This window comes from Lithobates pipiens, unplaced genomic scaffold (genome assembly GCF_037356315.1).
Source record: "Lithobates pipiens isolate NorthernLeopardFrog02 unplaced genomic scaffold, aLitPip1_a1.2 Scaffold_23, whole genome shotgun sequence".
Lineage (NCBI taxonomy): Eukaryota > Metazoa > Chordata > Amphibia > Anura > Ranidae > Lithobates > Lithobates pipiens.
The window spans coordinates 214,445,594-214,471,246 of record NW_027507785.1 but is presented as its reverse complement, the minus strand read 5'-3'; the positions used below and the strand labels follow the sequence as shown (position 1 = coordinate 214,471,246).

The 25,653-nt window shown below is 41.0% G+C and overlaps 1 protein-coding gene across 1 annotated transcript in view; it reads right to left on the bottom strand.

Moving 5' to 3' along the window:
* Positions 1-6,064: 6,064 nt before the first annotated feature.
* DBT (dihydrolipoamide branched chain transacylase E2) overlaps positions 6,065-25,653 on the bottom strand; it is a 41,911-nt gene continuing 22,322 nt past the window's right edge. Inside the window, exons 5-11 of the mRNA XM_077452830.1 lie at positions 19,222-19,346; positions 15,352-15,595; positions 14,306-14,472; positions 13,860-13,937; positions 12,188-12,379; positions 12,036-12,107; positions 6,065-7,098 (exon numbers count right to left, since the gene is read on the bottom strand). Of these exons, the coding sequence (XP_077308956.1) occupies positions 6,931-7,098; positions 12,036-12,107; positions 12,188-12,379; positions 13,860-13,937; positions 14,306-14,472; positions 15,352-15,595; positions 19,222-19,346 (1,046 nt within the window). The 3' untranslated portion in view covers positions 6,065-6,930. The remainder of the gene's footprint in view (positions 7,099-12,035; positions 12,108-12,187; positions 12,380-13,859; positions 13,938-14,305; positions 14,473-15,351; positions 15,596-19,221; positions 19,347-25,653) is intronic.

Genomic DNA, 25,653 nt, shown 5'->3' with positions numbered 1-25,653 from the left:
ACAGATCACCCGTCCAATCTGGACGGGTGATCTGTCTATCCAAGTTCCCCGGACAAGGGGGAGGGGCTGTGTGTGTGACGGCACGCGACGGGGAACACACAGCTATTGAAATGAAAGCTGTGATGTTCCCTTCGCTCTTTTCAACCAGACAGCTCTCTTCACTGCAGAGGGGCATCGCTGTCTGCATCAGTCCTGCGCTATTCACCCCCATCATGGGAGGCACCAGGGGCGGGGCGGGGGCGGAGTTCCGCCCAGGCCCCGTCCCATTTTCGGCTCAATTATCGGCCGTTTTTTCCTTTCGGCAAATTGCGGAAAAGGGCATTTTCGGCCGATATGTTTCGGCGGCCGAAATTTCGGTGCATCCCTAGTTTTACCCCTTTTCTGACCAGAGCAGTTTTTACAATTACAACGCAGAAGCAGAGCATGATCAATTTCTCCCTCAAATCTTTGATATGCACTAAAATCCAGGAAATCAATTATAAAATCTTGACAAGGTGGTATATAACACCTACTCGCTTGCATATCACCTTTCCGGACACACCAGAGTATTGCTGGCGCTGCAGTGAGGATAGGGGGACTATGTTACACATATTCTGGTCTTGTAGTAAACTGACAACTTTCTGGGCAACAGTCCGCACAATATCTTAAAAGTTTACAGACTTCCAGATCCCAAATGATCCGGCTTTCTTTTTACTTCATATATCATCTATATCTCCCATACATAGACATTTGACGAACGCAGCCAAATCGTGCATCCCCCTGCTCTGGAAAAAGCAACATCCACCGACCACAGCAATGTGGCTAGGAAAAGTGGAACATAAATAAAATGGAAGACCTGATTATGACAGCTCAAGACAGGCATGAAGTGTACAACAAAACTTGGACCCTCTGGAATATGTTTATACATTCAGCGGAGAGTAAATCCCTTTTGCGAGACGGCCTCTCATGACAAACTGCGGTACCTTGTCTGGATACACAGAAAAGATTGTTACTGAACGCCGCTTACCCCTCCCCCTTCCCTTACCTACACCACTCCCCTCCTCCTTTCTCTTCTATAATTTTCTCCCTTTCCTTCTATCTTCTTTTAGTATTGGGCGCTGTTTTTAATTTATCCATCCTGCTCTCTGAGTAAGAGATCATCGGTAACCTAGAGAAGTAGACTGTCTTGTCTTGAACAGCTAGAGATGTGAGACGGTTATTGCATAGGATAACAGGAGGATATCTGTGTATGCTATATATGAAGCCCCCATCCAAGTATGTCTAGATTAGATGGAGGTTATTGATTTCTATGATTATGTTGTTGGGGGGCTGCGACCTTCGTTCTTCTTGTTGTTACTGTACCCTTTAGGGGCTTGCCCCATGTTGAAAATTCAATAAACAATATATTTGAATAAAAAATACAGTAAAACATAGCAGAACCATAGAGAAAGAATAAAAACAACAACTATATTTGTTTTTTTTTTTATTTTACACACACACACACACACACACATATATATATATATTATATATATATATATATATATATATATATATATATATATATATATATATATATATATATAAAATTTGTTTTTTCTTTTTACACTTTTATTTGTAACTGTAACGGTTCCAGGTTTGGGTCTCTAAAAATGTAATGACATCTTTGGAGACCTTGTGAAAATGCATCCTAGTCTGTGCAGTACTGTACCCTACGCTTATACTCCACTAATCTGTGGTAGCGTTCGAAACATTCAGGACAGGAGGGACAATAGCAAGTGTCATGCCTAGCAAGCATGCACTTGCTACAGACACAACATCTTCTTTGGGGTGATCGATTGGTAGGGGTACTAGTGAGGACATACGGAAAATGCCTCCCATGCAGCAGGCTCACTGCATTTACATTGGGAAGTTGGGCCACAGCACCGTCTGGAAACAGAAGGGCTGTGATGATCTTATCCTGGAATTTAAGGAAGGATCCAATTCGTCCTGAAGCTTTGTATAGCACATAAGCGTTCAGCAGAGACAATTGGAATAAGTATGCAGACACTTTTTTGTACCAGCGTCTGGGCTTATGGGCAATTAAGTACAACACCATCAACTGGTCGTGGAGGTCCACCCCTCCCATATTAAGATTGTATTCATGGATAAAGAGGGGTTTCTCCACAACACCAGTTGCCGTTTGAATTTGGACTGTCGTGTCCGCGTGAAGGGAGGACAGAATGAAAACAAACATTCTTATTATCCCTCCACTTCATAGCGAGTAAATTACTACATCTCAAGCAGGCTCTCTCCCTCAGCCTAAGACGGGAATCTACAAGACGCTGGGGTAAGTGGTTAGATTGCACGGTGCCACATGCACAAATTCCATGATCAAACAAGTAACTAAAAAGTGGCACGCTTGTGTAATAATTGTCCACATACAAGTAGTACCCCTTTCCGAATAAGGGTGACACCAAGTCCCACACAATTTTCCTATGTAGTGTGGGCAGTTCTCCAGGTCTACGTAACTATCTCTTCCCTCGTAAACCATAAAACTATATGTATAGCCTGTTGTCCTGTCACAGAGCTTATACATATTGACCCCATATCTGGCACACTTGCTGGGAAGATACTGTTTGAATAAAAAGCGTCCAGAAAACGTAATCAGAGACTCATCAACGCAGACAACATGATCGGGAGTAAACAAGGCTTCAAGGTTGAAGTGGTTTACGAGGGAGCTAAATTTTGTAGAGGCAATCGTATTCAGGGTCACCCCGTGGATGACAGATTTCATTGTTATTAAAATGCATGAACCGCAAGATCTGCTTGTATATTGTCCTGGTCATGCAAGCAGAGAACACAGGCATATGGTGAATTGGGTCAGTAGACCAATATGACCGCAAATAACTTTTAGTTATGCCCATCAGGAGGGATAGGCCCAGGAAGGTCTTAAATTCGGAGACCGTAATAGATCTCCAATCTCTGGCAAGTGTCAACTGGGTATTAGTGGCAATGAATTGACCAGCATACAAATTGCTTTGGACCACAACAGATCTATAGAGATCATCCGTGAAAAACAGCGAATAAAAATCAAGTGACATAAAATCAACTGTTTTCACCTAAATTCCGTGATACTCAGAAATGTGTAGGCCTCTTCACTAGTGTACCTTTGATTGGACATTTTGGCCTCTAACTTTACTCACAGTAAAAAAAGAGCACCTGACTGTCAGCCACCAAAAAAACTGTTAGTGTTCGCAGGTATAAGGCCTGACTCTGAACGCTACAGTTATGTGTTTAGTGTTTTGCAAGTGACAGTGATCGATTGATACTGCACTTGGATGGGCTGGTCGGAGGGGCTAAACACAGGGGCTAGCAGGTATCTGGGCTGATCCCGCTAACGCTGCATTTTTTGGGAACCCTAAACTACTGGGGATGCTAGTATAGATCTGATCAGATATTGATCTGTTCATACACTATACCACTAAGGGAGGTGTGTGTGTGGTGTGTGCGTGTTAGCGCTACTGGTACTAATGTGACCTGGGGCGACGCAGACCCCAACTGCCGTATATTTAGGTAATACACGGCGCGTACCCTGATGTGATCAAGGGGTTAAACTTATGGTGGGGGGGTTAGGGCGGAACCCTAAAGCTACCTGGGCCTACCACTAACTGCTGATTAGTGTTACAAATGACACCAGTATAGTGATCAGTGAAAAATCTGACAACTGCACTGGGTGACACTGACAGGGAGTGAAGGGGTTAACTAGGGGGGGTGCGACAAGTGTACCTACGTATACTGGTGTTAGTGTAGTGTTGGTGCAACTTACGGTGAGATGTCTCCTCTCTCTGGAGCAAAGAGTTCCATGAGGGGAGATGACATCACTTCCCCTGCCTGTGTTTACATAAATCATTGGCCTGTGCCTGTAGATTGATCGGTTATAAATCGAATCAGATGGTCACGAGCATGACGGGGGGGGGGGCGTGGTCATCAAGTGGTTAAATATCTCAACATGATGAACACTTAGATGGGCCCAAAGATTTGACGTATTTTTGGTTTTTGCAGTTGTTGATCCCATGCTCACATTGTGCATGTGTTGCACACTGCTGCTTTTCCTGGAGAAGGTTGAGACGAGAAATAGTCCCAGACCACACTTACTTTTTTTTCTCTGCATCCATCTGCATTGGAATTTGAAAGAGTAAGTTTAAAAATGGCTGGCATCCTGCTGTGGGTGGGCTTGCTGGCTGGCACCCTGCTGTAGGGTTGCTGGCCTGGCACCTTGCTGTGGGTGGCCTGGCATCCTGCTGTGGGTGGCTTGCTGGCTAGCACCCTACTGTGGCTAAATTGCTGTCTGGCATCCTGCTGTGTCTGGCTTGGCACCCTGCTGTGGGTGGCTAGCTGGCTGGCCTGGCACCCTGCTGTGGGTGGGCTTGTTGGTTGGCACCCTGCTGTGGGTGGGTGGCTGCCCTTAGTGGCCTGGCACCTTACTGTGGATGGCTGGCTGGCATGTTCGTCCAAGTGTCGAGGAGGAGGAGAAGGAGAGGGAGGCCTGTCAGACTCAGAACGTTAGGCCCAGCATGCAGTGGCATAATGACTGTGTGTGTGTGTGTGTGTGTGTGTGTGTGTGTGTGTGTGTGTGTGTGTGTGTGTGTGTGTGTGTGTGTGTGTGTGTGTGTGTGTGTGTGTGTGTGTGTGTGTCCCTGCGCAATGGGTCTGCAGGCTTCTGGGCCCCAAAAAGATGGCCTGGCCCCTGGCGACCGATATCGGTAATATCGGTCTAGTTTGTGACCGATAAAGAGGTTTTGAAAAAAATGCCTGCAATAAATCGGCTTACCGATAATCGGTCGAGGCCCAATTACGACTTTCTAGACACTGGCATCCTAACAACCAATGATGTCATCAGTTAATAAGGATGATGTCTGTTGCCCCCACAGCATCCTTGTTTAACCCTCCTGTGCCCCTCTCCCTCAGCACCTGGGTAACAGCTGACTGATTAAGAGAAATTGAGGGAGAAGAAAAACATTTGAATATGTGCTAAATTTGCTTTGGAAAAATAAATCACCACTAACATTGTGTGTTATGCAACGTTATTAGAATAATTTTTTACATTTTAGAATGGGGTGCCTCGAGATTGTCCATACATTTAAAGGGTGCCTTGCCTGAAAAAAAGGTTGAGAAACACTGGGTTTAGATCAAAGTATATTCTTGTGTTAGAATGGCCCAGTTAAAGCCCAGACCTCAATCCAATTGAGAATCCAAATTGCTGTTCACAGACGCTCTCCAACCAATCTGACAGAGCTTGAACTATTTTGCAAAGAAGAATGGGCAACAATTTCACTCTAGATGTGCAAAGCTGGTAGAGACATCCCTAAAAAGACTTGCAGCTGTAAATGCAGCAAAAGATGGTTCTACAAAAGTATTGACTCAGGGGGACTGAATACAATGCACACCACACTTTTCACATATTAAATTGTAAAACACTTTGAAAACCATTTATCCTTTTCTTTCTACTTCACAATTATGTGCAACTTTGTGTTGGTCTATCACATAAAATCCCAATAAAATACATTTACTTTTTGGTTGTAACATGAAAAAATTTGGAAAATTTTGAGGGGTGTGAATACTTTTTCAAGGCACTGTAGGATTTCAGATGGGCATGCAACTGGCCAATTAGCTGTAGTCATACAGATGCCTATATGTATGCAACTTGTGAGATATATTATCTGAAAAATAAATGTTGTTTCCCCTAGGCACCCACGTGACTTGGGCTAGACTTGGTAAGCCAAAAGGAGGAAGCTTTCCCCAGCTCAATGTTATGCACAGGGCTGTGGAAAGTTTTGTTTTGTTGCAGTGTCAAACCTGTGATAGTGTCACAGACACACTTAGAGAAAACAAAAAGGGTTTAATGTGACATAGAAGAAGCCTAAAAGTTTTGTCTGGAGTTCATCAAAATGTAGTTACCCACAAGGCTAATACTGGATCATTTATTCAATGTAAAACATATTTTAGCTTAACAATTTAAATTCCAAGAATGTTTTTAATTTCGAATATGTACTATAAAAGAATTCCCATTAGTTTATAAAAAAATCCAAATCAAATCAGAGGGTATTTTACCACAATCCCATATTTATTACAGCGACACTGAACATTATGGGGGCATGGAGTGTAAATTCTCATGATCATTTAAAACCATTTTACATATTTCTCGAATTACCGCAAACACACACACACTAATCAGCACATTCGTATGTTTAATTTGATCCTTATGTAGTGTAACAGTCACCTAAATGTTTTTTTTGCTTGACAGACTCAGCTTCATTTCATTGACCAGTCAGTAGCCAATACAACACATAATTTGAACTTATGATCTTGTCCAGGCATACAACAGTTGGTTCAGACTATTAAACATTCATGAATCTTGCAAAACATGGTAGATCCATTTCTATGGCCGGGAGCACTTGTCAAGTGATGCCACAAAAGAACGTTAATACTAGAAAAGCAAACCTTAAGTATTTGAAGGAAAAAATGTTTTGTTGCCAATGTCAACAAAATTCTATCTCTTATTTTCCCATTGTGTATTATATGATTGAAAGGCAGAATATGAGTGGCATTTAAAAACGACATACATTCTTCCTCTCCCTTATGCAAGTTATTTAGTAAGGCCCAATGTATACATGTGTTTGAAGGATCCACTTAAAGCCATTCATAGATTGATGGGCTAGCAGTAACTTGTAATGAAGTTCCAGGCATTTGAATCTAAAAAGTTAAAACTCTAAACAGTATTAAAGAGCGATCGTTTTGAATTGGATAGATGGCCTGTAATTTGTGCTTTAATGTGCACATTTGTCCATAGGACAATACAGCCAGGCTGAAGTGCCTCCCACAGTAAAGGGAAATGATGTTGAGGTTTTTAGTGGAGAGAGCTTGTTGTTCCTGTACCTTGAGAAAATATAATAATTTTCGTCACGCATTTCATTTTAGATCCAGGAGCATGGAAGATGGGTTCTCTAGGTAGGATTTCCAGAGATTAGAGAATCTGGACATGGTTGCTCCATCGATAATCCTGTGGTCTGCAGACCAGCTAATGTTGATGATTTGAGCTTTCACAACCTGCCCTCTCGAGTCAAACCGTGGAACTACCTGTATGAGAGATAAGACAGCTAGTGACTACCGTTTGTTATGCAAGACTTTAATGACAGATTATGTGATAATAAAACAAATCCCTTTTGTCATTGTGGTTACAGATGCAACAACATAAAAATTTAACACGAGATACGTAAAATGTACAGTATAATTTACATGCAGTGGCAAACTAAAGAAACAGACCATTCAAGCCTCAAAGATGCGGCTCAGAGAAGAATCTCACAGCCTCAAAATATGGTGTCTGAACACCACACAGTTCAGCCATATGTAAAGGCTTCTAACATGTATAAAATTATGCTATTGCTAGCTACTATTAAGCAGCAGCATTAAACTGCTAGTGAGAGTTAGAGCATTTTAAAACATTATAATCCCGATTTGAAAAGCTATATCAGAATTTAAAGTGGACGTGAAATTAAGCTTAAACCTGTTCCCAACCCAAATTCTTAGCCCTATACCAACTACCATGTACAGAAAAGGGGCGTATACATAATCTAAGGGCACTCTGGTCTGGTCATGTGATCTCCCCAGCGGCCAACTTCAGGGGACAGAAGAGAGCAGCAACAATGGCTGCAATGCCTGGGTGGCGACATCACCCATAGACTTACTATGGGGCATTCATTGTCTGTTATCCCTCCACTCCCTTGAAGCCACAGCTGGGAGCCGATCACATTACACACACCCTTAGATTAGGCAATTATACAGAATTTTTCTTTACAGAGTAGTTAGTATAGGGCTTAGAATGGTGTGGGTGTAGGTTTAAATTTTAGTTTTGACCAGATTTCCAATTTAAGCATGTAAAAGGGGGATTGTTGCCTGTGAGGCCACTTCAGCATGCCTTACATAAATACCATCACGATAGAAGAATTAGAATCAATAACACAGTAATGTGTCCTGCTCTTTGGTCCATCAAAAAATGAAAAAACAAAAAATTAAATTGAAAAAATGTTCTTCTCACAATCATAATGTCTCTTAGAGTACCATGGGCAAAAAAATGCTGTCTCCTAGAACATGTAGGCTATTCAGAAGGATCTATGCAATTTCCATCTGGACAACCATTTGGGCAGGAGGAGAACTGAAGGAGTGAGAATAAAAGGGGTAAACAGTTATGTGAACCTGGTGTTTTCATCTATATGGGCAAGAACAGGCTTGCATTAAAATGGTCCAGTCCACTAAAAACTAACATGCAGAGTCCAATGGTTTTAATAACACGCCTCTCAGGTTCTCAAGCAAAAATATCTCCGTCATATTTTTTTGCTTGGAGTTTTGAGTGTTCCTACTCCTGCATTCTATCTCCATATACAGAATTCCAAAAGATTTAAGAAACAAAACAGGTGGTTTGACTGAACAGCATCCGTAGAAACAGAAGTAACACTTTTGGGTAGAGCAACCATTTAAATGCTGTACTAGGCCTTTACAAGTCATAGTTACTGATTTGACAGATTTAGAATGCATAGTTATAAATGACCACATAAAAAGGCACTTGCAGCAAGCAATTTCAACTTCTGTATGGCATTTTCAAACAGCTCTAATTCACGTTATAATTTATGTAGGCCAGGGGTGTCCAAACTTTTTTCAAAGAGGGCCAGATTTCATGAAGTGAACATTGTGTGAGACCAATTTGTCTGACATTTTTTGAACCATTAAAATGAAATGCAAATTAAATATTTTATTCAAAGTTTATTGCAAACGGCATACTATTCATTTCATAAAATGTATATTTTCTCTCCTCCGCTCGGGGTAACGATGAGCTCAGGTGTTTTAGGTTTTGGATTTACGATTTTTTTTTTTTTTTTTCAAGATTGTCTATGCATCGTTTGAGCACGTTTATGGACTATTTTGGACATCACTGATTTTTTGCTGTCATTTGTTTACACTAATGTTTGATCTTTGCACGTTTCTAGGTGCAATTTATTTTTTACTTTTATTTATTTTTTGCTGATACTCTGCACAGATGTTTCATCTTTTGCACAATTATTGCTGCACTTTATTCATTATATACTATTGCTATTTTGCACAGATTGCGGAATCTTGTACTTTATTTTTGCCCATTTGCACTAATTATTTTGCACATTGTATTTATTGTATTTGAGGATTATTTTGCACATTGGATTTATCATATCTGAAGATTTTTTTTTAGTTATTTGGTTTGCTAATCTTTGGCAATACAATTTAGATGAAGAAATTAACATAAGGACGCTTCATCTCTTTAGATTTATCATTTTGGAGTCTCCAAAGAATTTATGCTTTGCCAGTTAGTTTATTAATGGCTTTTATGCCATTTTAAGTAAGCACCACATTAATATTTTTTCCTTTTATCGGTGCCTGTGATTGGCTCTTCACGCTGTCAGCTTCATAGCGGTTCGGGCACAGACTTGTAAACACGTCTAGCCACACGCCCCGGCTTATAGTAAGAATGAGCGCAGCACTCAGGATTTGTCAGGCTAAAGAAGATATATTAGCAGCATAATAAAAAAAAACATAAGATGCTTGAGCTTTGGGGGCCACATATGTATATATATATATGCAAATTACAAGTGTGGGCCACATCAAACAGCCCACGGGACGTGCCTGATGTAGGCATTTTAAGGGAAAGATGTTACTATTATCCCACAGGTACAAACAAGGTGGGGTATTTTTCCCAGCATATTTACAGGATCTACAAGAAGTCCAACAATGAGGGTCTAGAGAAAGAATTTCTATTAACTATAATAAACTAGAAATGCAGAGAAATTCCAGCACTGAAGTATTATTTCTAAACTTATGATTTGTGCTCTAAGAAATGTAGGTTTTATTTTCTAATCTACACTAGCAAACAGTTGGAATAGGATTGGGTTAAACATTTTTTACTATACAGTAAAAAATGTGCACATGGCACCTGCAGGTTTCTTTGAAGACATCATATAAAAATTATTATACTGGCTCACCATTCGAACAGACTACAAGGACTACATATAGCACAAGTCAGCCACTAGAGGCAATCATTCTCTACAGCTATTATTACCTTTTGTACCACCACCCCCTCCCTTTAGAATGTAAGCTCTACGAGCAGGGCCCTCCTGTACCTTTTGTATTGTACTGTAATTGTGTTGTCCCCCCTATACATTGTAAAGCGCTGTGTAAACTGTTGGCGCTATATAAATCGTGAATAATAATAATAAAGTTCATTACATTCTAAAATAGCACCATAGCCTCACAAAAAAAATGTGCTGCAGCACCTAAAGAGCAGCTTGCCCTCCTCCTTACACTTTTTGCTGAGTTATGCCTCCTATACTCCAGCAGTGTTCTGTAGGGATCTGCTGCTCCACCGCGGCATGCCTAGTCATGATGCAATTTTTTTCTGTGATGTCATTGAGAGCTGCCTGTCTCTTCTGGGTTCTTGCAGTTAGTTCCCTGATGAAGTGCACTCGCAGTGATGCGTCACCAGGTGGGTCAACTGCAAGAATCAGAAAGAGACAGCCAGCCCCTTAATGACACACTGAAGAGCATGCAGCATAGAACACGCTAAGGCCTCCTGGGATGCATAATGTGGGTTTCCTGGTATGCTCTGGGCAATCAGCAACTTCTTCATGATTGTGCATGAATTCAGGAAGTTCAGGGAGGTGCTCTCGGAAAAAAGATATTAAAAAATAAAACAAGATGCAATTCTTAGAGGAGGGGGTAGGGCTGGAATGCAGAAAATCGGGACTGAACATACAGTTTTCTCTTAGCACCCCTCAAAATCCTATAAACACCTGTTAAACCTACCATTAAAGTATATCTAATGCAGTTGCCACCCCATCACAGGGAGCAATGCTGCACAGCTGCTGAATTCAGAGCAGAGTTGCCTCTCTAATTTGGCTGTGCCTGCTTGTGCTACTGTTTGATGAATCCTTACACCTAATCAATAAGCTTTGCCCTTTACTTTGTTGCTGTGCAGCCATCCTTCTTGATACACCAGGTAGTAAGTTTCAGTCATATTCTATGTAATGTATTTTTATGGTCCAAATTGACAACATCACATTAAATGGCAGCGGTTCAGTCACTTCCAGTGCCATCATCCCATCAAAGTGTGTCCTGAAGATAAAAATCTCCAGAGACATTAGCACTTCTCCACCTCTACACAGGACATGGAAGCTAATTGATGACACAGCAGCTCCATACATCACACCTTTTGAGTGCTTTGCAGAGCAAATAGAAAACAGACCAACAAGATCATCCGCATACAGTTTAGAAGTAGACAAAGCCAAGGTCTGGAAACCCCCTAGACTCTTGAAAAGAGAGAGGTTTCAAGACTCTCTACCCAGTTACCCAGGCCATGATCCATGAAAAGACTGAAGCCATGTTGGCAGACTAGATGAATGGCTACACCAAGGTGTGTCAGCCCTGGATAGACAAATGCTTACCGCCAAAGCTCTGATCACTGCCACTGTAACCCTAATGCACCTATGTGTGTCGAATTATACCTCACCATTCAGAGCTCAGGCATGGCCTTTCCCTGCTCTATCCCCTTAGGATAACCCATCACCACTCCCTCTCTTTTTCGGTCCTCTATCCTTTCTTTTTACCCTGGTTAAAACACACCAGTTTATGGTCTGTACAAACTACTGTAACTGCATAGACCTGAAAGATCTGAATGTACAAATTTTCCTCTTGAACTTCGTCTGAAACACAGCATTTGATTTCCAATGAAAGAAACACTGAACATGAACAGAAGTATCTTAATCCTGTTCTGTTAGCTTTGCGAGTTAAGCCTACATTCAAATATAAAATTGTTCTAATGCAAAACAAATTTACATGGCTAAGATAACATACAGGCAATTTGCATATACACTATATATATATATATATATATATATCTATCTTCAATAACGGTGTCTAAGTGTGGAACAATCCTATTCCAGGACATAATGTGGCAATACATTTTCTTTCTAGTATTTTTATGATAAATAACCAACCTGCAATTTTCCAATAGCACCAATAGCTACTTCTGGAGGCAATATAACAGGCTTGGCATAGGTACCCCCAATCTAGAAATAAAAACAGAAGGTCAGTAAATTATGCAGATGTCTCTTTAAGTGTTTACTCACACGATACCATGATCACTTACAGAACCAATGTTGGATAGTGTAAAAGTTCCCCCTGTCAGTTCGGAAGCCCCCATTTGCCCCGAGGCACCCAGGGTCTGTAGTCGGTTAAGTTCAGCAGCAATTTCAAATATACTTCGTACTTGTACATTTTTCACATTTGGAACAATCAGACCTTGACGTGTATCCATAGCAATTCCAATGTTGTGAGAAGCCTAGAAATGACATGTTGAAAATAGTCAAAATGTGCTTATACACAGGGAAAAACATTTTTTGTCTTAAATGGCCAGTCCACTTGAAACAGATACTACACTTTTTAGCAGCTCCCATTCCCTATTAGCTTTATATATGTATGATGGCAGTGTTAAAAGATCTTTGCATTTAGGCTGAAAGAACATCCATTATAAGAATGTTTTACTGAAAGAATTCTCATTTGTACAACACCACAGAGCATGCAGCAGTAGATGCAAGATTTCCGGTGTGTCGGGAAAGTGAGGGACTGAAGCGGGCAATCTTGCCAGACAATATGACAAGGGAGTCTAAGAGTCCATTCATACAGGGGCAACACGACTTCCAGCACAACTTTGGGAGGCAACTTGGACACGACTTGAGTATGAATCACAGCACGACTTGAGGCAACTTACAAGGCAACTTGAAGTTGCTTCCAGGGCAGGGGACTTTTCCAGTGGCCAATCGCATAATAATCAGCTCTGTGGGAGGGAGGGGTTTGCCTACAAAACTGTTTTTACTTCCTGGAAAGTTGCTTCAGTTAAGACAGGGGATCCAACTTGGAGGCAACTTCCATTGAAATCAATGGGTACAAGTTGCCTAGAAGTCGGATTGAAGTAGTACAGTAGTGTGCATTAAGACGGCTCTCATTCACTTACATTGATTTTTATCATGTTGCGTGACTTGAGGCAACTTGGGACGACTTCAAGTCGAATCCAAAGTTGCCCCTGTGTGAACGGACTCTAAGGCCGCGTACACACGGGCGGACTGTCCGCCCAACTAGGTTCGTCAAACAGTTTGACAAACAGTCCGTTCAAAATTTGCATGAGCGGACTTGACCACACACGACGAACGAACAGTCCGCTGAAAACTTGCGCGATGACGTGAACGGCACGTACGACGGGACGAGAAATTAGGCGTCCGATACACTGCAATGCAACCTTCGCTGTGTAAATTCTTTCTGAGCATGCGCGAGACTTAGTTTGCCGAACAAGCCTACACACGAGCGGACTGTTCGCTCAAACCAAGTTTCAGCGGACAGTCTTACGGAAATTCCGAAAAACTTTGTTCGTCAGACTGTCCGCTGAAGCCCACACACGAGCGGACTGTCCGCTGAAACACTGTTCAGCGGACAAAGTTGGACGAACAGTCCGCCCGTGTGTACACGGCCTAAGGGATAAAAATTTCCAGCTGGTAAATTCCTCTACCTATAATCATAATATATCACTTTATGACCTGTACACATCTGTACTTGATGTTTGTTACATTTCTGGAATATTATCCCCGATTCCATTTGTTAACCCTAAAATAAAAACATTTATTATACAAATAATCATTTTAGGGTGGGCTGACCCTTAAGTTAATAATTGGTTTTGTTCACATTTTCTTTAGAGGTCCTCTCAAACAGCAACCATGTATATTTAGATGAACAGTACAATTCTGCACTGCAGCTTTGACAATACAGACCTTATATGTGATATTCTGACAGTTTTCATCAACAGAGGCATTGAGGACTGGATACTGCAGTAAACCCAGACTGGCTGCCTGAAAGCAAGAGGAAAAATTATTGACTATGAAGTAAATCGCAACATCATAACAATGTAAGAGCAGTGTTTCAGCTAGTCTCTGTCTAAAAAAATAAATAAATAAATAGACAAGCGCCATCTTGTTCATAACACGGCCCCCTGAGAAGAACAATGTCCGTGTACATATAGACAATGTTTGTTTTTCATTGGGTGAAATCTATTGTGTAGGTGCAAATATAGTACAACAATTAGTGCAAGCCAGTTAAAAGATGTGGATACCAGTAGAGGAAAACATGGGGAATGTTGGATTTTTATACACAGGAAAAATTTATTGTAGCTATTTTTGTACTATTTTTACTGTTCTTGTACCTTGTACTGTAACCTCACCTTCAGAAAGAAAGGCATAAATGACAGACGGACCCCTCGTGCTTCAGCGGAATGCTTCAGGTCCTCTCTCAGCTGGACAAGTTTGGTCATATCAATTTCATCACAGTACCCAAAGTGAGGGATCTTTAATGCCGCAGACATGGTCTTCACCATGGCTTTATGGAACCCTAAGTAAATAAAATATTACAAAAAAACATAAGGAGGAAAAGGTGCAAATTTCCAAAAAAAACTGGAGAAATATTTTTGGTTCATTGAAAATAATTATACGTTTTAATTTGTACACAATCCTTTCCATGTCTGCATAAAGACTTTATAGGCGCTCAGTGAGATAGAAATATATGGATTTACCCTTTTACTAATACACCTGAAAAGACTGCTCCTAGCATATATTTGATGATACGCCAATGATCTGAAATGCCCTGTACCTCTCAAAATATTCAGAATGGCTTCCTTTGCTGTAATCCCATTAATGCCAAGCTGTAGGCTGAAGCCACATGCTGCTTTCTGAACTTTACTCCTACGACTATTGGTTCCCCTTCTGGGTATGGCAGACACAAGACTTGGCTTTTTTGCTGTGATTTTTCTATATATTTTCCAATATGAGCAAAAGTGGTATCAAAAATGAGGTGACAAATTTACATCTATGGTAGCTTAATAGAAAGCATATTACAGCTAAAAGGTGGTATATTAATAATGATTAATTAAAGCCACTGTGCATGTAACTGAATTTAATGGTTACACTGTCGGCCGCTGAACTTTGCAATAATAGACCACTTAGGCCGGTCATTGACAGTTTGAATCTCGATCCGATCAACTTGGGTACAATCAGTCTGCCGGATTTTACATGCGATTATTGCTAGCGGCTGGTATACCCGCTAACAATAAATCACAGTTTTCTGTACAATGGCTTGGCAGGAGGGATTCCCTTGTCAACACAGTCTGTTTTGATGGGAGAAATTTGCTCCGTGTACGGACTGCTTTAGCTGCGTTCTGAAAAAAGATAACAATTCACATGCACATGTCTCTGTTTGTCATCACTGTGTTACCTTTCAACGGCTCTGTCACATCCTTTCCAGAGAATGTGATGGGTTTAGTAAATGTCACAGGAATACTAGGGGTTATCGGTATCTGGGATGACTTGGGGATCTCCGCTTTAGGAGGAGGTGGTATTATCTCCAATTTTGGAGAGGGTGGTAATATGGCTCCTGTTTGTTTGGCCAGAAAGCTTAAAATGTCTTCTTTTAGGATACGTCCATCCCGTCCAGAGCCCACTACTTCACTTAGTTTTATCTAAAACAAGATCAAAGAACACAGAGACTTCAGCACCTTGCAAACATTTAATGCTCATCTTGTGCTAAATTAGGGTTTCTGTCAGAGAAGTAGAGTGCCTTGAAATTTTCCACATTTTGTCATGTTACAACCAAAAACGTGAATGCATTTTATTGGGATTTTATGTGATGGACCAAACACAAAGTGGCACATAATTGTGAAGTGGAAGGAAAATGATAAATGGTTTTCAATATTTTTTACAAATACATTTGTGAAAAGTGTGGTGTACATTTCAATTCAGCCCCAAGACAATACTTTGTAGAACCACCTTTTGCTGCAGTCATTTTGGGGATGTCTCTACCAGCTTTGCATATCTAGGAGTGTGAAATTTTTGCCCATTATTCTTTGCAAAATAGCTCAAGCTCTGTCAGATTGGACGGAGAGCGTCTGAATAGCAATATTCAAGTCTTGCCACAGATTCTCAAATTGGATTTAGGTCTAGACTTTGGGCCATTTTAAGACATGAAAATGCATTGATTTAAACTAAATTAGTGCTTTCCTTGCCCAGCCTGTCAGTTTAGGTGGATGGCTATGTTTTGGTGGGTTTGCAGTTGTGCCATACTCTTTCCATTTTCAGATGATGGATTGAACAGTGTTCAGTGAGATGTTCAAGGCTTGGGATAATATATATATATATATATATATATATATATATATATATATATATATATATATATATATATATATATATATATATAAAAGATTTTTTTATAACCTAACACTGCTTTAAACTTCTCCTCAACTTTATCCCTGGCCTTCATAATGCTGTTTGTTCACTAAAGGTACTCTAAGATCTCTTTCACACGGGGCGGATCCGTGCTGATCCACCCTGTGGGCATCCGCTTGCTCAGCAGGGATCGTTCTGCCGATCCCCGCTGAGCAGGAAGATGACAGGTCCGTCTCTACACACTGCAGGGATGGACCTGGGAGATCAGATGACGACGGGCCGCTGAGTCTGTTGTCACCCCATCCGATGACGGATGGAAAAGTAGGTTTTTCCTTCATCACGCTTTTTCGGATCGGAACGGGTCAGATGTCAGCGGACATGTCACCGCAGACATCCGACGCTCCATAGACCTCTATGGAGCATCCGTTCAGGTTCGCCTAAAAAGCTGACAGGTGGACCTGAACGGATCATTCATGTGAAAGAGGCCTAACAAATCTCAGAGCTTCAAACAGCTGTACTAATATGGGAGATTAAAATTACACACAGGTGGGCTCTATTTACCAATTAGGTGACTTCTGAAGGCAACTGGTTCCACAAAAAAAAAAAAAAATTTGTTAAGGGTATCAGAAGGGGGCTTAATACTAATGCACGCACACTTTTCAGATATTTGTAAAAAAAAAAAAAAAAAAAAAAAAAAATTTAACCACTTAATAACCGGCCTATAGCCGATTAACGGCTATAGGTCGGTTTGCTATCTCTAAGAGGCCGTTAATTAACGGCCTCCCGGAGAATCGTTCGTGCGCGCCCCCCTGGGGCGCGCACGCCGGAACATCCGTGCTCGCCGAGTTCACGGGACCCGGCGCAACACGGATCGCGGTAAAGGACCAATGGCAGCGGTCCTTTACCACGTGATCGCTCCGTCCAATGACGGAGCGATCACAAATGTAAACAATTCGGCTTGCCGGGTCAAGCTAAGGTCATCAGTCTCCTCTCCTCACACCGATGCAGCGTGAGAGGAGAGGAGAACATCCGAGTGAAAATAAAAGATAACCGTGAGTGCCCAGCAGTGCCCAAATAGTGCCACAACAGTGCCAGAACAGTGCCAGACCAGTGACAGACCAGTGCCATCTATCACCTGTGCCACATCTGTGCCACCTGTGCGACCTGTGCCACCTTTGCCACCTCTGTGCCACCTCTGTGCCACCTCTGTGCCACCTCTGTGCCACCTCTGTGCCAGCAGAGCCACCCCAGTGCATACCAGTGCATACCAGTGCCACTACAGTGCATACCAGTGCCATACCAGTGCCACACCAGTGCCACCTGTGCCCATCAGTGCCACCTGTGCCCATCAGTGCCACCTGTGCCCATCAGTGCCATCTGTGCCCATCAGTGCTCATCTGCGCCACTGCAGTGCCACATCAGTGCCGTCTGTGCCCACCAGTGCCGCCTGTGCCCACCAGTGCCGCCTGTGCCCACCAGTGCCGCCTGTGCCCACCAGTGCCATCTGTGTGCTAATCAGTGCCACCAGAGCCACCAAAGTCACTATAGTGCCCATCAGTGCCACCTGTGCCCATCAGTGCCACCTGCGCCCATCAGTGCCACCTGCGCCCATCAGTGCCACCTGTGCCACTGCAGTGCCCCATCAGTGCCGCCTGTGTCCATCAGTGCCGCCTGTGTCCATCAGTGGCGCCTGTGTCCATCAGTGCCCACCTGTGCCCATCAGTGCCCACCTGGGTGTTAGCTTTCCAAAATGGGGTCACTTTGTGGGCGTTTCCATTGTCCTGGTGCTCCAGGGCCTTCATAAGTGTAATAGGTGGTTGAGGTATTAGATGTGTAATTTATGCTCCTAGAACGCCTGAAGTTGCTACTTCAATGTTGGACTTGTGTATGTGGCCAGGCTGTGTAAAAGTCTAACACATGTGGTATCACCGTACTCAGGAGGAGCAGCAGAATGTATTTTGGGGTTTCATTTGTGGAATGTATATGCCGTGTGAGAGAAATAGCCTGGTAAAATGACAATTTGGTGTGAAAAAAAATTAAAATAAAAAAAATCTTTGCAAAGAATTGTGGGAAAAAATTACAACTTCAAAAAACTAACCGTGCCACGTACTAAATACCTTGGAATGTCTACTTTCCAAAAAGGGGTCATTTGGGGGGTTTTTGTACATTACTGGCTTGTTAGGGTCTCCAGAAATGAGATAGACTGTCAGTACATCAGCTGTGATCAAATTGATACATTTTCAGTGATTGGCACCATAGCTTGTAGACCCTATAACTTTCACGCAGAATAAATAATATCCACTAATTTGGGTTATTTTTACTAAAGACATTTAGCAGTATACATTTTTGGCCAAATTTATGAAGAAAAATTACTTATTTGCAAAAAATTTTAATAGAAATGAAGAAAAATGCTTTTTTTTACAAAATTTTCGGTATTTTTTCATTAATAGCACAAAAAATAAAAAACGCAGAGGTGATCAAATACCACCAAAAGAAAGCTCTATTTGTGGGAAAAAAAGGACGAAAATTTCAGATGGGTACAGTGTTGCATGACCGAGTAATTGTCATTCAAATTGTGAGAGCACTGAAAGCTGAAAATTGGTCTGGTTATTAAGGGTGTTTAAGTGCCCAGTGGTCAAGTGGTTAAAATCATTTATCATTTACCATCCACTTCACAATTATGTGCCACTTTTTGTTGGTCTATCACATAAAATCCCAATAAAATAAATTTATGTTTTTGGTTGTAACATGATAAAATGCGGAAAATTTCAAGGGTTATGAATACTTTTTCAAGGCACTGTACCTACACTGTGAGGATGTTCAGGGTTTATTGGCTGAACATGTAGGCCAAGTGCAAATCAAATAGCACTTTCAATATAGCATTGACTTATACATTTTTATGCACAGCAAAATATCATACATTGTTCTCCATGGCAAGGCGTCTGACAGCTGGAGTTGCTAGAGTCTTGTGTCCCTTTATTTCCTGGTGTGTATGCTCTTGAGATACAGCAGGAGTCTCCACAACATCCTCTTCTGGGGCTCCATCTACAGAAAAAACGTGATCACTGACAATATATACAGTAAATGTAGCAGCAACAACTGACAAAGCTACATTTCCATATACAAACTTGTTAAGTGAATTGTATGTTTAAAGACAAAAAGATGATGTTGGAGACTTTAAATTCTCCTATATCTCTATGGAATTCTGGTGGCAAGATCTCTTAAAATTTAATTCCCATATCTGGCTACCCGCTGTGGCTTTTACAAAAAGGTCCTACTCTACCGCCAGGATTTTTTAAATGTATGTTATTATGGGAACACCCTGAAGTTTAAAGTGGGCAGAAACACATAGTAAATGTAGTAATACTTGCTTTTTATTTTGTGTACCTTTATTTATATTTTATACCACTTTTACTACAGACCAAGCTGTCAAACAGTGAAAGATGGCACACACATATATATATATATATATATATATATATATATACACATACATATACATATACATACACATACACACACACACGCAGTGTATATAAAAAGTCTACACACCCTTGTTAAAATGTCAGGTTTCTGTGAGGTAAGAAAATTTGACAAAGATAAATCATTTCAGAAATTGTATCCATTTTTAATGTGACCTATAAACTGTAGGTTGAGGGAAGTATAAAATATGGTTGCATAAGTGTGCACACCCTTAAACTAATACTTTCTTGACGTACCATTTGATTATATTACAGCACTCAGTCTTTTTGGGTATGAGTCCATCACAGTGTTTCAACTCCAGTGCTCAAGGAACCCCAACAGGTCATGTTTTCAGGATTTCCCTCAGATGAAACAGCTGTGGTAATTACTAAGGCAGTGAAACTGATCAAATCACCTGTGCAAAATAATGGAAGGCCAGAAAACATGGCCTTTTGGGGCGCCTTGAGGACTGGAGTTGAGAAACACTGGTCTATCAGCATGGCACATTTTGACCTGGCAATATTTGCCTACTCTGCAAAAACACTCCAAATCTGTAAGATTGCAAGGGCATCTCCTGTGCACAGCCCTCTTCAGATCACCTCACAAATTTTCAGTCGGATTAAGGTCTGGGCTCGGGCTGGGCCAATCCAAAACGTTAATCTTCTTCTGGTGAAGCCAATCGTTTGTTGATTTGAATGTATGCTTTGGGTCGTTATCATGCTGAAAGTTCCTCTTCATGTGCTTTCATGTGTTTCTAGAAGAAAGCTGGAGGTTTTGTGCCAATTTTGACTGGTATTTGGAACTGTACATAAAGTTCCATCTAATAATATATTTTCATATTACTGGGTTTAGTAACAATTTAATTCTGAATACAGCTGCAGTTATAAGAGGGTGTGCACCTCTTCTGAAATGATTTATCTTTGTCTAATTTTTTTTACATCACAGAAACCCGACATTTTAACTTTCATTTTAAGTGTGTAGAGATTATATTATATATATATATATATATATATATATATATATATATATATATATATATATATATATACACACACACACACACACACACACATACATATACACACACACACACACTTGTCCTCATGAGTTTACATACCCTGGTAGAATTTATGATTTCTTGGACATTTTTCAGAGAATATGAGTGAAAACACAAATAAAAAATTCTTTCACTCGTGGTCTGTGTTTGGCTGAAACCATTTATCAATCAACTGTGTTTACTATTTTTAAATCATGACAACAGAAACTACACAAATGACCCTGCGCAAAAGTTTACACACCCTGTCGATTTTGGCCCGATAACAAGTTGACAAAAAAGGGTTTTGAATGGCCATTAAAAAGGTAACCAAACTTACCTGTGAGCTGTTTGCTTGTAATTTAGTGTGTATAAAAGGTCAATAAGTTTCTCGACTCCTGACAGACCCTTGCATCTTTCATCCAGTGTTGCATTGACGATTCTGAGGCATGGAGAAAGCAAAAGAATTGTCAAAGGATCTGCAGGAAAAGGTACTTGAACCGTATAAAACAAGAAAGGGATATAAAAAGATATCCAAGGAATTGAGAATGCCAATCAGCAGTGTTCAAACTCCAATCAAGAAGTGGAAAATTAGGAGTTCTGTTGCCACCAAACCACGGTCAGGTAGACCAACTAAAATTTCAGCCACAACTGCCAGGAAAATTATTCAGGATGTAAAGAAAAACCCACAAAGTAACTTCAGGTGAAATACAGGACTCTCTGAAAACACGTGGTGTGGCTGTTTCAAGATGCACAATAAGGAGGCACTTGAAGAAAGATGGGCTGCATGGTCGAGTCGCCAGAAGAAAGCCATTACTTTGCAAATGCCACAAAGTATCTCGCTTACAATACGCCAAACAGCACAGAGACATAGCCTCAAACCTTCTGGCACAAAATCATTTGGAGTGATGAGATCAAAATTTAGCTTTTTGGCCACAACCATAAACACTACATTTGGAGAGGAGTCAAGAAGGCCTATGATGAAAGTTACACCATTCCTACTGTGAAACACGGAGGTGGATTGCTGATGTTTTGGGGATGTGTGAGCTACAAAAGGCACAGGAAATTTGGTCAAAATTGATGGCAAGATAAATGTAGTATGTTATCAAAAAATACTGGAGTGACATTTGCATTCATCAGCCAGGAAGCTGCGCATGGGACGTACTTGGGCATTCCAACATGACAATGATCCAAAATACAAGGCCAAGTCGACCTGTCATTGGCTACAGCAGAATAAAGTGAATGTTCTGGAGTGGCCATCTCAGTCTCCTGACCTCAACATCATTGAGCCTCTCTGGGGAGATCTCAAACATGCAGTTTATGCAAGACAGCCCAAGAATTTACAGGAACTGGAGGCTTTTTACCAGGAGGAACGGGCAGCTTTACCATCTGAGAAGATAAAGAGCCTCATCCACAAATACCACAAAAGGCTTCAAGCTGTCATAGATGTTAAAGGGGACAATACACAGTACAGTATTAGGAACTGGGGTATGTAAACTCTTGATCAGGGACATTTGGGTAGTTTTTGTTGTCCTTAAGATTTAAAAAGAGTAAACACAGTTGAGTGATAATAAATGGCTTCAAACACTAACCATGAGGGAAAAAAAAAAAAAGTTTTTGTGTTATCAAGATCCTCTGAAAAATGGCCAAGAAATCATAAATTTTGCCAGGGTATGTAAAACTTATGACTACAACTGTAATATATATTATAATAATAAAAATGTATATATATATATATATATATATATATATATATATATACACACACACACACATATACATTATATATATATATATATATATATATATATATATATATATATATACACACACACACACACACATACACATACATACATACATACACACACACACACACCTTTTCATCAATTAACAAAATGGAAAGGAAATGAACAGAAGAGAAATCTAAATCAAATTGACTACCCTTTGCATGAACAGCAATTCTTCTGGATGCACAGTTTTTGAAGGAACTCAGCAGGTAGGTTGCTCCAAACATCTTGGAGAAGTAACCACAGATCTTCTGTGTATGTAAACTGCCTCAAATCCTTATGCATCTTCATGTAATACCAGAACAACTCGATGATGTTGAAATATTCAGCATTTTGTAAAACTGATAAAAATAAACAATGAAAATATACATTTTTAACCACTTCCCGAACCCCCGTATGCAGAATGAAAGCCGGAAAGTGGTTCAGCTATCCTGACTGGGTGTCATGACGTCCAGCAGGATAAAAAGCTAGCATGCGCCCGCGTTGATCGGTGGTGTGTCAATCTGACACACTGCATCTCCGCTCTTGGTAAAGAGCCCCTGACGTAGACTCTTTGACACATGATGAGCTGTGTCCAATTACAGCTGTTCACAGTGTAAATAGGAAGAGTCGTTTATAGGCTTTTCCTCCACTCGCACTGACCGGCGCGAGTAGAGGAGAGCCGATCGCTGCTCTCCTGATTGGGGGGGGGGCGATTATCAGTGCAGCCCCCCCAGGACCACCAGGGATGCCAATCAATCCCCAATAGGGATGGCACTCAGTGCCCACGAGTGATGCTTGACAGTGCCTCCTGATCAGTGCAGCCTCATTAGTGCCCATCAGTGAAGGAGAACACTTACTTATTTACAAAGTTTTAACACAGAAACAAATAAAAACTTTATTTTTATTTTTTCAAAATTCCCTGTATTTTTTTTTTATTAGTAGTGCAAAAATGTAAAATCCAGTGGTGATCAAATACCACCAAAAGAAAACTATTTGTGGAAAAAAATTATAAAGATTTCATTTGGGTGCAGTGTTGCATGACTGACATTCAAAATGAAACAGCACTGAAAGCTGAATTTTTTTTATGGGCAGGAAGGGGTGGGGGGGGGGGGGGTGGGGAAGAGTGTCCTGTATTGAAGTGGTTAAAAGTATTCTTATGCCGTGTACACATGAGTCGAATGTCAGACAGAAAAAGTCAGATGGAATCTTTTCATCGTATATTCCGATCGTGTGTATGCCTCACCGGACTTTTTTTTAATGAAAATTCTGACTGACTTAGAAATGGAAATATTTAAAATATGTTCTGATGCTGACGGAACCAATTCCTATCAGGAAAACCGTTCATCTGTATGCTGTTCCGACGGACCAAAAACAACACATGCTCTGAAGCAAGTACGAGACAGAAGCTATTGGCTACTGGCTATTGAACTTCCTTTTTCTAGTTCTGTACGTCACCGCTTTCTCGACTATTGGACTTTGGTGTGATCGTGTATATGCATGACAGTTTCAGCGGAACTCTGTCGGAAAAACCTTCAGTTTACTCCGACTGGGAAATCAGTTGTGTGTACGCAGCATTACTTTTACAGCATTTCTTCACACCTGCCCTAAGACCCCATACAACTATTCAATTTTCTGCATATTTTTGTCTTCAGATTTACCAAAACCATGTAGTGCAAGGGCCTGTCTGATTGCATACAAATTGAAACTCTTAAAGGTTTGGCCTCATATTACATGGTTTTGGTAAATCTGAAGACAAAAATCTGCAGGAAATCTAATAGTGTGTATGGTGCCTTTGTCTTCATGTACGCAACAGCTCCTAAACTTGAGTCCATGTACACATAGGCTTTAACGATTGTTTAGGAACTGCTGCGGTTAGGGGAGGTTCAACTCCCCTCTTCTGAACGCTGAATAATCGCGTTCAGAATAGAAGCATTTTGACCGCCAGCCGCAACACGCGTCTAAATTGCGGTAAAATTGTGGCGTGATTTTGCATCGTTTAGTGTCTTCCCACGGCCGGTGGTCATAATAGGCTGTGTGTACGTGAAGCCTAAAACTTTTGCACAGCACTGAATGGTGAACAGTATTAGCTAGGCTTTGCTTAGTAACATCCTAGCAATGCCCTAGGAGTTTTCAGCCAGGTTTCATGAGGTACGTAAAAGGTCTACACCTATAGCAATGGCATTATTCAACTTTAGGCACCGCTGCACAGTTTGTTTTTATCTACAAACACCCCTCATCTATACAGGCACTTTTGTTGTAAAAGATGAAACCCTTAAAGACAAAGGCGGCAATAACTCAAAATACATGCTCCCTTAACATTCACTATAGGTTTCCACTTAAGGTAAATCTGTTATATGAAAAATATGCAGGTTGCAACTGTGAACCTTCATTGTTTGACCATCTCTATGGTCAATACTTTCTTTTACTATCCCAAAAAATAGTTTGTAGTCAGTGAAGGAGTTTGAAGGAGACCTGCTGGTTCACCCTACTGATACGATGTAAATGCTGGAGAGGAGGTGGAGGCATGTTCTCTGTTGAGACACCTTACAGTGAGGACCTTTGTCTCGGACACTTATATTGCAGCATAGTATACCACTATGTAGGAAACCCCTTTCAAACAGTGACCTAAATCCCCTGAATACTCGGAGGAGGGATACAAATTTGCTACATATCGAGTACTAATTTTATGTTGTCACATAAGCTTGAAGGATATCGAGTCTTCACTTTGGTAAAAATAAAAAAACTCACTCCTACTACCTCCAGAGCTGGAATACTACTGGTACCCTAGTAAGTATCTCTATATCCAATCCCCTAATGGAGCCTACATTGTATTATCCTTCTCATACCAGCCTCGGACTGTTGTCTTGAGGTGTGTCCCCATATCTACCTGCAGGGGGGGTCTGGATTGCCCTTCCCACCCGCTCTTCATTAGATTTTTTTTATTTTAAGTCATTTTAATCCTTAAGCTCCTGAAGAAGCGTATGTCATGCGAAACATGTCGAGCAAGACTTTTATCTGGACATCACCACCCCTCAATTAGCCACCACTGGATACCTGGAAATTAGGGAACTCTGGTTGTTTTCTG